The following is a 15,383-nucleotide window of genomic DNA, read 5'->3' as shown; positions in this document are numbered from 1 at the left end:
GAAAATGTTGAATGTAGGACGCTTTTAAACGGCCTCATTGTAAGTCTATGGTAAAGGTCTATGTCCAGCATTGGACGTTATGCTGCTGAAATGATGATGATAATTTTCATGTATGGAATTGTATATGAGTGGTAAACTGATGGTATACCGTTGATGGCAGTTTTTTTACTTTATTTTTTCTTATTTTTGGGATATTAACCTTCGTATTTTTATCCTCTCTCTCTGTCATCCTTCACAACTCGTCTCTTTTCTCTTAATCAAGTAATTGCGAGTACCACAGTCTAGTCCACTTGTGGATCACAGATGCATGAGGAACTCCATTTGAGCTTAAATCTACACAGGCACTCTACTGTTTGGCAGTAGGCGATTCGAACCTCGAACTCGCGGAATTTGCAAAAGCAACTTGGACAGCAGTGTAAGTCAGGTAAAAAAGAATAGTAATGGACGACTCGTTTTGGTAAATAAATAAATAATTGAGTAATTAATGTGCCGACGCCCGCCACTGCCCTTTAAGTGCGGCATACAAATCTGTATATTTAAAAGAATTAACATCGCTTATAGCATGGAGGGCGCTCGTTTTTGCGGGACTTACCAATTAGTGCCTCACTGTACGTCGCTTCGTTCCTCGCTTTACACTTCTTTTCCTTCACGCGAAATTACCCCTTATTCCCTCCGATAAACGGTCTCAATCGCGTGGTGAACATTATAATTTTCACCGTCGACCGCTACGTTATTTTTACGATGGAAAGTCATGTGTTGGCTCCACTCAACTGACATATCTATATACGGTTTCGAAACTAATAAATTGCAATTACTCGTTATTGGCGACAGAAGTATATAATTATTTTACACCGATAATCTAATGATCTTGAGGATTAGGTTTCGGCAAAAAAGGCTTTTTTAATCTGGCCTATTATTATTATTTGAAATCCATTGCTTTTCTTTTCAATAAGGTTGGTAGGAAGCGCCATGCATTTAGCGACTTCGTATAACCTTAAACCGTTCTGTCTATCTTGTGGATAGACCTCCGTTCAACTTACAGAATTGCAGAGTTTGCCAAGTTTTGTCATATTCCTATAATACACAAGAAATTAGTGCAATGATAATAACGGTGAAAGCTTGTTATTACCAATCTGTTATAATTCTTTTTCTTAATATAATATTACTAAAAGTCTGTAAGCTTTCTTAATTATAAATAAATAAGTTACATAAATAAGATATTTATTATTATATGTCAATAACTTGACTGACTTTGACGTGCTACGATTGATTTATGTCGGAGGAATTATTACTAGTTGTTGTTAAATTCACGAGTCGAGTAGGTAATTATTTATTCGTCGCATTGTTTAATTTGTATATTTTAATTTATTAACCATTAATGCCGACTGCGGAAATTGTAAACGCCTTGTAAGTATAAATTTATTTATGTATTTTGTTTTATTTTCACTTAATTAACAGCATACTAAATTTTATTATAAAAAGTGATTAAAATTGTATGTGATATCCATAATATGCAAGGTTATTGGTTGTGTGTTTAGAAGCTTTATTGGCGTGAATGTAAAACTTATTAGTCAGCAAAAGGCTTTAAATCTTTTGCACTATATATATCACTCTGTATAATATCTTGATTAATTTATTTTAGTACAAAGTCTACAGAAATACATAGTAAACAAACATTAATTTTTTAGGTGGTAATTCGAATTTTAAAATCAATTTTCTTTTCTATCTTTGTTATGTTGTTTATTATTATTTGAACTTTTGATTTTTTAATAGAGTATACATTAACACCTTTTAATAAACAAAGAATAAAAAAGGTAATTTTCAAAGAACTCTTTTGCTAAGAACCGTCATTAAATGCCTTCCGAACTGCGTAAAACTAACGAATTATTATTAATTGGATTTGACTATCAAAAGAGCCATTTGCAATATTAAGCAGAGAAGTTACAATATAATTAACGTATCGATTTGAACAGGAAGATATTATGTAAATAAAAATGAATTGATGATTTCGTTGCTACGTAAAATTCTTGATTGGCTCAACCGATTCGATTAATTTATGTAAAAGGAATGTTTAAAATTTGCTAATTAAAACATTATTAAAGTTAATTAAAAAGTTTTTGCTTTTGTCAAAGTACAAGACTTCGTTTTTCAAAAGAACTCTATTTAAGTTTCACTTACATGAGTGACATTTAATTTAGGTGCGAAATCTCGACAGGCGATTTTTGTGATCTCTTGTTAAGGGACTATTCTTCGTGCGTGTGTATGGATGGAGACTGTCACCGATTTTATTTTACATTATTGACATCGACTACGACATTATGAGACAGCTCCGAGAACGTTGAATGTTGCTATAATCTCTATAATGTAAGAAGAAAAGGACCAATATTTAGCCACTTCCGCACATGCAGTGGTAGTGGTATGTTACACCGATTAGTCGGTGTACCATAACTCCAGAAGATGCCCCGTGGAGGGGTGAAACACGTGTTGAGTAGTGGTGGTTGTGTGATTCACATTGTTTGCCGCATACGCATTTATCAGCGGGCTGGCGGGCGGTGCACTTTGTTGCACGACTACCACTGCATGTGCGGAAGTGGCTAAATATTGTTTTTTTTCCTACTTAGGATGGACTTCCGCAAGGTAACGCCTGATTCCATTAAATCTCTATAATGATTAGATATGGGTTAATATCTAATTACTGCAATGCGACTATTGCTGACTCTATTGCATTCATATCTGGTAACTCCACTGCTGACTCTATTGCATTCATTTCTGGTAACTCTACTGCTGACTCTATTGCATTCATTTCTGGTAACTTCGACGGTTTATTTGTTGCATTTATTATATAAAAAACTTTTAAACATTTGATTTCAATCAAAACTAAAAAAGTGTGAGTTTTAATAAAACCAAAAAATATGTACATTTACGAGACATGGCATAAAATTGGAAATAATCCTTGCATATTATTGAGATACGAAAATAATAAAGAATAAAATATTAGTCCGATGTATGCTTCGTTTTTTTTATTAATATTGGACTTAAAATTTTGCAGTCTACGTAAGAAAATGTTATAATTTTATCTTTAAAATAATATAAAATGAAAATAATAATTATTAAAATATAATAATTAACGTTAGCGTTAACAAGAGTCAATTTTAAGAACTCGTCTTGACATCGAAACTTAGTTTTTGTTTATGTTGATGAAAAGGAAATTTATGTGGACCTACAAAATCGTCGACATTGACCTTTGGGGTCCCTGATTTAAACTGTGCATATTTAATTATTTTTTTTAAGGCCATCGGATGTAGTCGAGGTTTTTTTTCGACCTGTCTGCGATTCACGCATCTCATTACAATTATTACAGGTAATTTGTGCATACAAAATTACACATTATTGTGATTAGTTTGTGAAGTCAGTTTTTTAAAAAAAGTAATGAGATTTTATACAAGATAATCGCATGTTTTATGTAGTTATAATATATATATATGTTTGTACTATGTACTGTGTGATTCTGATAAGGTAATCAGCAAAAGTTTTCTCCTGCCATGAGAAAAATATCGGATTGCAGTCGTTTGTTTTTTCTATTTAGTATTTAATAATACTGTAAGTATTTACTGCTGGTTTTAAGTTAAAGAGCTTAGGCTACACTTTTTGTGAGTAACTAAATAAGACACATAAAGCGCAGACCACATGGCCGTTGAGTCCTTAAGGTTTTGGAGTGGAATTCACGGACCGGCAAGCACAGCGTGGAACCTTCACAGGCAAGACGACCTTGTTAAAGTAGTCGAAACAGGCAGGATACAGTCCGTTTCGTAAATGCCCTTCGGCTGAAATGATGACGACGATGATGAAACTCCTCCTTACTCATCCAACTCTTTCATAGTCATTTTTATGATAGTTTGCAATGTCACCTATTACGTGACTAAAGGCAAAGTTAAATAATAATAAATTAATGCTGAAATAGACGTTCGTTCTTCACAGAGCCTTAAAGATCAAGGCATCGAGGATCTTCGTAAAACTAATAAAAAGAGATACTAAAACACAAGAAAACATATCCTTAAATTTGATTTATTTTCAAATATACAGTCAGTCCCTTAAATTATACGAATCATCAATAAAAACAATCTAATTGGAACCAATCGCTAAAGTTTTATAATTTACAAATTTGTAATGATAATAATAAAAAAAATCTATTATTTATTACATTTAATTTACTTATCCTATACTTACGTATACAATAAATTAAAAGACATATTTACATTTAACATTATTGAATTGCGAAGCGTGAATTAAATAATAAAACTGTTTCTATACAATAGAAGATAAAATTAATATATTCCTCCCGGTTCTGAACAATATAAATTAAATTTAAAAAGAGAATTAAGACATTAACATAAAATAAAAGCTTTCTTCCGGTTATTATTAAGCCTAAACGTCTTTTAATAACGGTTGTAAAACATTAAGCTGTAAAAGGAACTATAAAATATACTAATAAAATTGGAATTTGTCTGTGTTTAAAATAAATTACGAAAGTCGTAAAAATTAAAAGCAATTTGCAATTATGTGTTTTGTGAGTAAAAATAATTAGCAACAACGGTGCATAACAACAATCTGTACGTATTATGTTACCACGACGAAGTATATCAGAAATCTTTAGTTTAAATTGAATACATTTTTTAACATGATTCAATTGGATTCGGTATTTGATTTTGGTGTGGAAGCGCTACACCACTCTCTTTTCTAAAAAGATTCAACATCATGTCATATACAGAAGCCCAATGCAAGGTATATATTGCCACGATGACCGGTGATGTGCTGCCTGAATCCAGTGACATCATGCGGCCTTGGCTATATCATGGATCTCCTTAGTCCGGGGGTCAACCGACTATGTATATTTTTTTTTTAAACTATGACCCGTAAATCAACGTCAAGATGAAATCCAGACAATACGAACTTAAAGCCAGAAAAATGCTTCTTTTTTTAAACTGTGTAGGTTAAAGTTGGATGTGGTAATCATTTAAGTACATAGAGAAATGCGATATTTTCTTACAAAATCAGGCAGAATTAATTTTAGGCTATCGTCTACAGAAAGATAATGAAAGAGAAAAAAAAATATAAATTGAAAATTTGTCGTGTGTTGTATAAATAGTTTTTTGACGTTGATTTAATGGACATTTTATATGTTCAATGCTTTTGTAAACTGTCTTAATAAGGAGAGATTTAATTCAAGTGTCCTGGATTAATCTATGAACCGCGAAATATATATTCGAAAATTTAAAAGAGATGTTTGGTTTTATATTTAAGTAGTCAGTGCTTTATATTGAGTAGCATACACTTACTGAAACCGTTGTGCAGTTCCCTAGGAAAGTGAAGCGAGGTGGTGGTTGAGTTGAAAAAAGCATGGGTTTGAGAAAGAGTGGCCGGTAATCCCACTGACCTGTCGTGCATGTCTAAAGCGCGGTACAGCAGTTTCGGTAGCACTTTAAATAACAACTTATGTATATTCTGGTAATTATTCATATAGGCAAATAAAGTACCGTGAAATTACTAGATTAACGTGGCGTATTATGCATTTTTGCATTAATCAATATTTGTAGATGTCCACCACAATCATCTGTCCCTTTCACTTAGTTATAGAACTGAGATTGATAGAGATATTAGAGATATTATGATTCTTCAGCGAATATAGGCTAGTTTAGCTCCGGTACTCTGTAACAATGATTATAATTCAAGAGTGATATTCCAAGCCGAGGTCCCCTACTGAGAGGTCTAGAATTTAGTCACTTCACGGAGCGTCCGCGAAGCCAAGAGCCAAGGGTTCCACAGGAGCCCTCGAGTTTCGCTATTTTAAAATTGTACGAAGGTAAGAACCTCTCTACCACCTGCCACTTCGAATTTGCGAAATCGACAAATGCCTTTTGGGCAGAATTGAAAAAAATACTCGATACTGAGCATAGGAATGTATGAAAGCTGCTGTTGCACAGCAGAATAGAGATCGCTTTTTGTTTCCTGTGTAAAATTGGTTATTATTTTCCTTTTTAGTTTTATTTTCAGTCCTTCGGTATGTTTGTTGGTTTTTAAATTTCATTGTAGCGCTTGTATGTGCCAACTTGAAAGCTGTGTACTCCATTTTGAAAGAATAGATAGGCCACTTAGCGTGTCTTATTCATGGATTACAAGATAAAGTTTCCATTTTAAATTTAAAATAATATTATGCATTCACTTAATATAATACGTACAGATATTTGATATTTAAACTTGATAATTGTTTACTACTCACACAAAAACGTATTGTAACTTGAACACGAGTGATTTTCATTTTTATAAGAATAACTAAAGAATCTAATTTATCAATTATGAGTGCTAGCTTTAGTTCAATTGAGATATTTAATACGTATCTTATTTATACGAATGTTTATGTTTGAACACTATGTTTATATTTACAAATATTTATGATTTGTTATGCCTTGAAAAAAAAAATACAGCGGAATTGCACTTAATGAGATAATGTTTTTAATTTTCTACAAAGACGAAAGTAATGTTTGAAGTAGTAGTATCTTTTTAACTTATTTTTATATAACATTGATTATTTTAGTTGTATACATCAAAGATATATTGCATATAGAGCCAAATAGACTATATGTTTCTTCTGCGCACAATTAAAGTTTTCTACTCTATTTCATATTACTGCTAAATAAACAACATCTTTACGTTCTATAGATGTGATAATTCGAAAATACTATATCACTGGTATAAACTCACCGATTGATAAAAACTGAACGTTTTATACATTTTTAATCTGTCAGTTAAATCTAAGATGGCGGTTCATTAGAATATGCACGCGTTCCCGCGCGTCCATGATGTCAATGTGGTTGGAGCGAATTAAGGATATTCATGTTAATGGCGTGTTGATGTGTCGGTGGTCCGCCAAGGAAACTTAATTGTGGTCTGGTTGCGGCGGCCATTGCTGCAAATAAAGGCGGTGCCCCACCTCCGCCGAATAGGGCGAAAGATGGAGGGAGGAGAGGTCTGGCTGACAGTCGAAGTTTTTCTATTTCAGCTTCTTGTAGACGTTTCGCCTTCGCTCGTCGGTTTTGGAACCATATTTTCACCTGGAAGGGTATAAAAAATTAACTAAATGCGAATAAAATGCTGAAAAAATATAAAAAATATCTTTAATTTCATATTTTCGCTTATTGCCAATAAACAGTTTTGATTAATTTATTTAAGAAAGTATGTTCACAATGATTAAAAGATGATGGGTTATTGCAAAGAAAAACTATTATTTAACGCTATGTTTGTTGTGTAGTAATGACAAGAATTTATGAAAACTGACACTTTTTAAATTGAAATAATTGCAACTAGACGTTGATAATTGGCGACAATATGCATTTAAGGGTTAATTTATTGTATTTGTGGTTATAATTGTTCTTAATATTTAACAGCAACCTTAACATGGCAATAAGATAGTGTAAATGTATTTATAAGTCAATTACCTATTGATAGAAGTTTACGAAATTTAATTTGTTTACTCCATCAATACAGTTATCAGTCAACAATACAGGACGTAAAAAGAAATCACATGGCCAAAAAAATAAGTACAAAGGACGGTCTCATCGTAAAACGCAATTCATTTCACAAAACCGTTGGATAGACTTGGTTCATCATGGTAGCCGATAGACGCACTTGACGATAGACGCCTTGCAGACAAGGCAAGGCTTTCCCTAAAAATCAATGACTGGTCTTGCACTGCAAGCATCCAGTAATTTCTTGCGACCTATGTCCTCGGTACAACTAGTAAGGGTCTACCCACGTCGCGTCCAGCGGCTTGTGGTCTCCCGTAGAGAACCTTTTGACACCAACGATCGTCGGTTGCACGCAATATGTGCGCTCTGCTCTGCCCTCGCCTGTGGATCTCCTCATTTCCGATTTGATCTTTTATCATTTGCTAGATTTGGTTAATAAAATAGAGCGAGTGGTCAACAGGCGTTAGGTGTTGAAAATAGATGTACACACATATTACAGATTAATTCATATTCTTGGATTTAATAACATTTCCCAATTGAAAAGTAATTCTTACCTGTGTTTCCGTTAGTCTTAAGGAGGATGAGAATTCAGCCCTTTCAGCGATGCTCAGGTACTGCTTGTCTCGAAACTTCTTCTCCAAAGCCAGAAGTTGCTGGGTTGTGAACGGCGTCCTTGGTTTGCGGTTGGGTTTGTGTTTGCGCAGCTGACACCGTACCACTGGCGGCCCGCTCGGTGCCCCGGCTGTGGAAAATCAGGTCAAGAATCAGCTCTTGCTGTCTAGTAAACCCGAGAAAGGCAGGTAGTAACACAAAGAGTTCTATAGTTAATTCGCGTTAAAAATGCAGCGAATCATCACTGTCTGGCCCAGCCACGTCTTAATCATATCGTTTCTAATTAGAAAATGAATCAGAGAAACTAATCGAAGGCATACTTTGGATTTTTCCCCATCTGCATCAGCATCATTTCATCATCATCCCCATGACAGCTGATATAAGCTCACTGTAAGGCATTGTCCTCCCCTATAGATCACTACGACGACAGGTACTGCACTGCCTGCATCCAGCGATATCTCGTGCATCGCCGCGTCTACCCGCTCGTGGCAACTTTTACTATATTGAAACCTTCTTACAATCAGCGTATCTTTAGTTTATTACTTTCAGCCGTAGCTTATCAATACTACTGCTCTTTATTGCTTTACTGTCTATTAAGAATCTAAGTTCAGTACAAACGTACGTTAAATGATAACCCAAGGATCCTAGTAACTTTTAGTATTATTTTTAAAATATTTAATTTTAGTATAATTAAATCGTTTTATTTTTAAATAGGTTTCAATTAAGTCTCGTAACAGTTTGCATCAGATGAAGCCAGCGGACATTGACGACGCACTATATTTTTACGCGGACTGTATTGTTGCTGAGACACAATGAAGATGCTGGTGGATGTTTAATTTAACCATCTATTTTGACACAGCATTTAGGTAGGTACTGGTACGTATGGAAACGTCTCTTAACTGAATATGATCCCCGGGTGAGGTTTGATGGGTAGTAATCTTATATATCCTGTCTCCCCTCTGGATATCTCGTGTACACGAAACTTTCCATTGAAATTACGAAACAACGTTTATTTTTAAACGTTTATCAATATTATCATCCCCTTACTATCCTTCACAGCGACAATTAATACACGTTATGAGAAGAAAGCCAGAAAAGCTTAATTTGATAGGAACTAAAATTGCTTCTTTCAATTTAAAGCTATCCTCCAAAACTCGCTTTGATGTTAGAAAAGCCCTACAAACGCAGAAGATTTATTGTGGTAGATTTTACAAGATTTCAATACATTTATTCCCAAGATTTATTACAAAAAATGTTCTTATTTTAAATGATTTTATACTAGTTTTGGTTTAATAAACTTCTTCAAAAAAATACACATCATAATACATAGATATTACATGAATGTATTGTAAAACGGTTGCCCACAAAACAGTTTTTTAAATGTTACCTTAAACTTGTTGTAATTATAAAAGCTGACAAGAAAGAACATTTAATCCGTGGCATAAAAGCTAAGTAAAGCAAATTTAATATTTAATACCAACGAAAAGCATACAGTCATTTAAACAAGTGGTTAATGACAGAGGGTTTAGTTTATAAAAACGAGGAGTATTTTTTATAAAGTAACTAAGAATTATTTTCATATTCCATTATTTTGTAGATTGTACAATTTTAATATGTAGTACTACAGTCCTACCGAAACCGCTGTACCGCTCCATAGGAATACGCGCGGCTCGACGGGAGGTGTATCGGCTGGTCGTATCCGACAGTCCTAAGGTGCTGTTCAAAAACCTGAGATTAGATCTCGAACTGTTAGATTTATAGATCTCCGCAGTTCAGTTATAGAATAAATTACATGACGTAGACACTGAAAACAGTAACCATTCGCTTAAACCGATCCACGTCTCGTAGTTAAACTATTTTCAGCCAATGATTCGCTGCGGTTTCAGCGTGAAATGCGGTTAGTTTCACAGTGCGCGACGTTTCGTTAACCCATGATAGCTTTTTGATAATGTTACTTTAACACTTCTACTAATATGTGATCAAACTTTTAGGGTTTCTCATTAATGATGTTCATAATATATTATATATTTATAAACGTTTCATAACATTAGTAAGTCTCTTTTGGGCCACTGTCTACTATATACGGTATACATTCACATGTAATCTAATCTATAATTTCTTTTAATAAAAAACAATAAAATAATCTTTAAGTGCTAATACGTTTTTTTAACAGATAATAAATTGATCTAAGGCTCTTGTGTGGGCTTTTCTCAGATCAGGCAACAAATCTTTGTCAAAAATAACTGAGCGCGTTCTGTGAAAAATGTTAATGACTAGATCGTTTGCACGACTACTATATAACACTTTATTGGTACATTAATATCATGAATTGAATAGGATTAACAATTAATGACTTATGATAATAAAAAATAATCTATTCTTATAATTATATATAAAAATATAGTTTTAAATTTATAAATATATGTTTTTCTTATAACATTTGCTATATGTTCGGTACGAGAGTGCTCGGAACCAGATATGGTGATTAGAAAAAAATTGTATAACGTTTAGTGAATAAAAAATTAAACTCAGTATTCTGAGCATAATTTATTAATTTATTTATCCAACTATTTACGTATGGTGAAATGGCGAAACCTATTGCCATATAGTCATTAACATCAGAACTATTCTTTTTTCGTTTCCTGCTTTCCTGCGGCACTGCAACGGCACTTTTGCGTATTGCATGATGTCAGTTGGTTTGAAGTTTTTATTAAGCAGTCAACCGGCCTTATTCAGCTATTAATAATCGTTTGAAACGGGCAAAAAATTAATTGAACTGGATAATATCTATGACCGTTCGGCGAAGTGAAATCGTATATATATTTATATATATATATACATAATGAATTTCTAAGTTTGTTCACATTAAAGTTACGAGAAAATTATATTTGTAGCTGCAAGATTTATTGAGAAGTAAAAATATTTTACTCCATAAATTGGTTTAAAATTGTTTTTGCTGAGACCTAGATTTAGGCTAACATTTATTAAATCAGAATAAAATCAGATTAAAATGAAGTTGATTATTTTTATTTCACTAAGATGCTAGACCAGGGGTGACCAATCTACAGCTCGCGAGCCACATGCTTAAAATTTATCCGAATTCCCTCTTCATTTTTGTGTTGTTGTATTGAAAAAAAATTTAACCCTGAAATTCAAATAACGATCATTATGAAGTAACCAGCATCGAATAGAATAACTGAAAATTAGTGTCACTAACTATTTGCATTTTTTTTTTAAATATTAAGAAATGTGAAATGAAGTTGTTTAATTTTTAATATTTAAGATGATCTATTTTGTACATTTATTCACGTGTTATCGATATAATTTTTGCATTTTTATTACCTCTTTACATACATTTGAAAAAAGGTTTTATATACCGTTAGCGAAAAATTAAAAATTTTGAAAAATAAAAAACAATCTTGTAGCTTGGTTTCCTCTGTGCTAGAATACGATGGCTTCAATAGTAAGGACGCAATAGAAAAAGAAACTGTAAAAAAACTTACTTAATGTACATGAACGGACTCCTACTATCTGTCTTAGGTCACAAGTCTCTAGAAACAGTCATCATCATCAACATTTCAGCCGTAAGAAGTTCACAGCTGAACATAGGCCTCCTCCATATAATTATAGTAGAATTTGTTGGAAGCGGACTTCAACCGTCTTCCGAAGTGCTTAGCAAAGTATTCTTGCCCTTGTGGGCGGACGTTCTCTACGCCTATCAGTCCGTGATCGTATATTTATTAATCTAAAAAAGATATGCGTGTACTCTATCTGTATGTGGCTACTGGGCATCTGTTTTGCGGACTTTATGACCTGGTCATTATCACTTCGACTAGCTGATCGGGTGGGTGTCTAAATATCTTCTCATTTCTGATTTGATCAAGTAGAGATATCCCTAGCATAGTTTTTTCTATGGCTCGTTTAGCGACTGTTACTGGTGAAAATACTTGGTTATTTTTCAAAGTTGATATTAAAAAAAGAGAAAATTTTAAGAGTAATCAGCGGTGAATTATTCATAAATAGAAAGGTTTATTAAAGGGTACGGGAACTACAGACTTGGAAGCACGGTTATATATCAACGTTTTACACCGTGTTTGGCATGTATTATAGCAACAGTTTTCACAATTTCTTTATAATAAAGTAAAAATAAAGTATTTTGTATGTAAATATGCATTACATGTAATTGTAAAATTCAGAATTATATTTATGTTTCAAATTGTAGACATCACTATTTTTTGTGCATTTATGTAATTTTATTGTCAAATTTTGTATTTCATTGATACACCGATCTTTAGTCTGACGAAGTCGAGGTTCCGCTCTCTAAGACGCGCTTGAGTCTAAACACTAATTGGATAGTCGGACCCGAGTATTGTACCCGGCATATTTTCCTACCACGTTTTGAACCTGGTACCTTCATGGTGAACCCGTGGAATACTAAAGCTACTTCTATTCATTTGTAATCATATTTAATAAATTCCTTTCACGCAAGGATTTGAATTGAATCTTTCTGCGTATGTTAGTCAATAAACTATTAAGTATATTTTGTTTCGATTGGCAAAAGTTATAATGGATTATGAATACATATTCCTCAGCCGGAAGTCGGACAAAGGCCCACCGCAGTGTTATTATGCAGTCCACTGAACCGATATTAAATATTCAAATGTGTTGATTGCATCGATTGACTAACATACTCGACTAATGACATTGCACTCTTAATTAATGTATAATAGACATAGGCCTTTGTAGTATGGTGTCGTCATAAGTGAAAATTTAACCGTTAAGCGTTTTTAATATATATTCATTTGCATGTTTATAAAGCTATATAATATTATTTATTCTACTCATTAATTTCGGTAAAATAATATTAGACTAAAACAGCTTGCAAAGATAATCCTAAATAACAGGTTTAAAGATGATTTTCGATACTATTAGAAAGTTAATTTAGTTATTTATTAAGTCTTATCAACTTTATTAAAATGTCGCACAATTCTAATTTGCTTCAAGAATATTAATATTCAAGTTACTAGTGATTTTCGAAAGAGAATGTTCATAAAATATATATGTACAGTAAGTTGTATAAATGATGTAGTAGAACGAAGATGTTTATATATATATATTGCAGTAACGGTAGGTGTGGAGTGGATAGTCCGACCGATCATCGTGGCGATTTTTGGGGGAGGCCTATAGCAATGCGCGTCTATTAGCTGAAAAAGGAGAACTGTATAAGGTCCGAAAACGCTGAAGATCAGAATACAGGCCGCTTCGACCAGGTACTTTGGAGGAGGCCTATGCGAATAAAATAGTGTTGATGAAGAACGGATTAAGATCAAAATTAGATCATCCTATAAGTCAATGACCCATGGAGAGAGCTACGCTAAGGATTTCTCTAGTAGATCAAATTAGAATTGAGAAGATTTTTAGACGAAATGAGAAAGACATGACAAGACAAGACAATGAGAGGGAAATAAAGAAATGACGAAAAATTAGAATGGCCTTGCATGTTATGTAGAATGCACATACATTTTCGTTTTCTTTTTTTTTTAGATCAATCAGCGACTTCACATTCATTAACTCATTTTTTTATTCATTGAAATATAATCAAACGTAAATTATTAATAAAAGATGAACTATAAGCACTATCGTTATAAATAGATGCAATATTACAATATTATAATTTTTAAAAATATAATAATAACATCCCGATACAAATTAATTAAAACATAATTTATTTTAATGTTTCATGTTAATGAATAAAATGCAAATACAATCATTAATTATAATTATAAAACGTCTGAAAATAAGATTTAAAGTAACGTTACAACATAAAATATAAAACATTTCAAATATTGTATAAATGAACTAGTGATTTAACATACTGTAATACTAGGAATATATATATATATATATATATATATATATATGTGTGCGTGTGTGTGTGTGTCTGTCTGCCTATACTCGATAGCTTCAAAAGCCATACGTCCAACTGCCTTGAAAAATTCGTAAATTATCGGGAATGTTTTTGAAAAATTTGTCTTTTTTATCAGTCAATGTTTTTTTTTTAAATTAGATGCAGACGCGTTACTGTGTACGCGTGAATATAAAAGTTAGTAAAAAACACGACTTAACTAAGAAACAACACAATTTTTTAAAAAATAGGTAATTTAAACAACACCAACAATAAAATATGTATAATCGAGTTGTGAATAAATTAAAAAAAAAGTATATATTTCATAAGCACTAATTTCATAAGTAAACAAGCAGTAGTTAGCAAGTTAGGTAAAATTCAACTAAACAAAATTTGCACACCATTATCCAAATCTGGTAATAACTTTGCGTAGCGATCTGAATTGTGGCTCCCGAGAAAACGTGGTTCAGGTTTAGCGCCATCTGCGGCCCCCATCCCAAATAACCAGAATACGTAAATGCTTATAATAACACAGTAACATTCCGTCACAAAAAAGTACTTCGTAATATTTACTTCGTAATTTTTACGGCCTAGGTAGGTCCTCCACTAGGTGAATAGAAGATATAGTTAATGTGTGTGTCTTTAGTTAAGGTGTGTGTAGTGATCTTTGGATCTTTGGTCTTATGCCTTGTAGCGTCTATCGGCTGACATTATGATGTTGAATATGCTTGCTCGTGCTTGCTCAATATTCCGCAAAATTCTATAAAGCTTCTACGATACGGCGATAAATATTGCACATCGACCCTTGGAAAGAAACAATCGGCTAATTTCGGCTTCGTAGAGCGTAATCGTAAATCTATTTTCAATAACTCCGCATAAAGCTATCACTCTGAAATAAGTAACATTATTTTTTTACTATTGTAATACGCCTGGCCAATAACTTCAGGTTGTACAGCAACTGTAGTGATAAATATTAAACAATAATCAATTTTAACATGTAGTGATCTAAATTTTAACCCTTTTCTTATTATATTATGATAACGTTATTTATTGCTTCTGAAACCAGCGAATTTTAGATACATTGTACGTACTATTAAACAACAGAAAACAAAAAAAAAACTTCTATGACTGTACTCGTAATCAATCACTCTGTAGATGTGTGATATAAGTTTAAATAAGAGTCTCCAAAAGAGATAAGAGAAACAAAACACAAAGAAAAAGGGTCAACAAAACAAAAAGGGTCTGGATAAAATTACTTAATATTATAATGATTATAAGTGGTGTACGTAATAATTGCTCACATAATAGTAATTGATTTAATAATCTATATTGAACAAATTTCC

At 32.8% G+C, this 15,383-nt stretch overlaps 1 protein-coding gene across 1 annotated transcript in view; it reads right to left on the bottom strand.

Annotated features, from left to right (window-relative positions):
- Positions 1–6,562: 6,562 nt before the first annotated feature.
- The window catches only part of LOC137926035 (muscle segmentation homeobox-like), a 42,403-nt gene continuing 33,582 nt past the window's right edge, over positions 6,563–15,383 (bottom strand). The window contains exons 2-3 of the mRNA XM_068769566.1: positions 8,078–8,265; positions 6,563–7,109 (exon numbers count right to left, since the gene is read on the bottom strand). Coding sequence (XP_068625667.1) covers positions 6,861–7,109; positions 8,078–8,265 — 437 coding nt within the window. The 3' untranslated portion in view covers positions 6,563–6,860. The remainder of the gene's footprint in view (positions 7,110–8,077; positions 8,266–15,383) is intronic.

This window comes from Battus philenor, unplaced genomic scaffold, assembly GCF_028537555.1.
Source record: "Battus philenor isolate CCGP_79_NKW_IND1 unplaced genomic scaffold, ilBatPhil1.0.hap1 SCAF_28, whole genome shotgun sequence".
Lineage (NCBI taxonomy): Eukaryota > Metazoa > Arthropoda > Insecta > Lepidoptera > Papilionidae > Battus > Battus philenor.
This window is presented reverse-complemented; position numbering and strand designations above follow the sequence as displayed.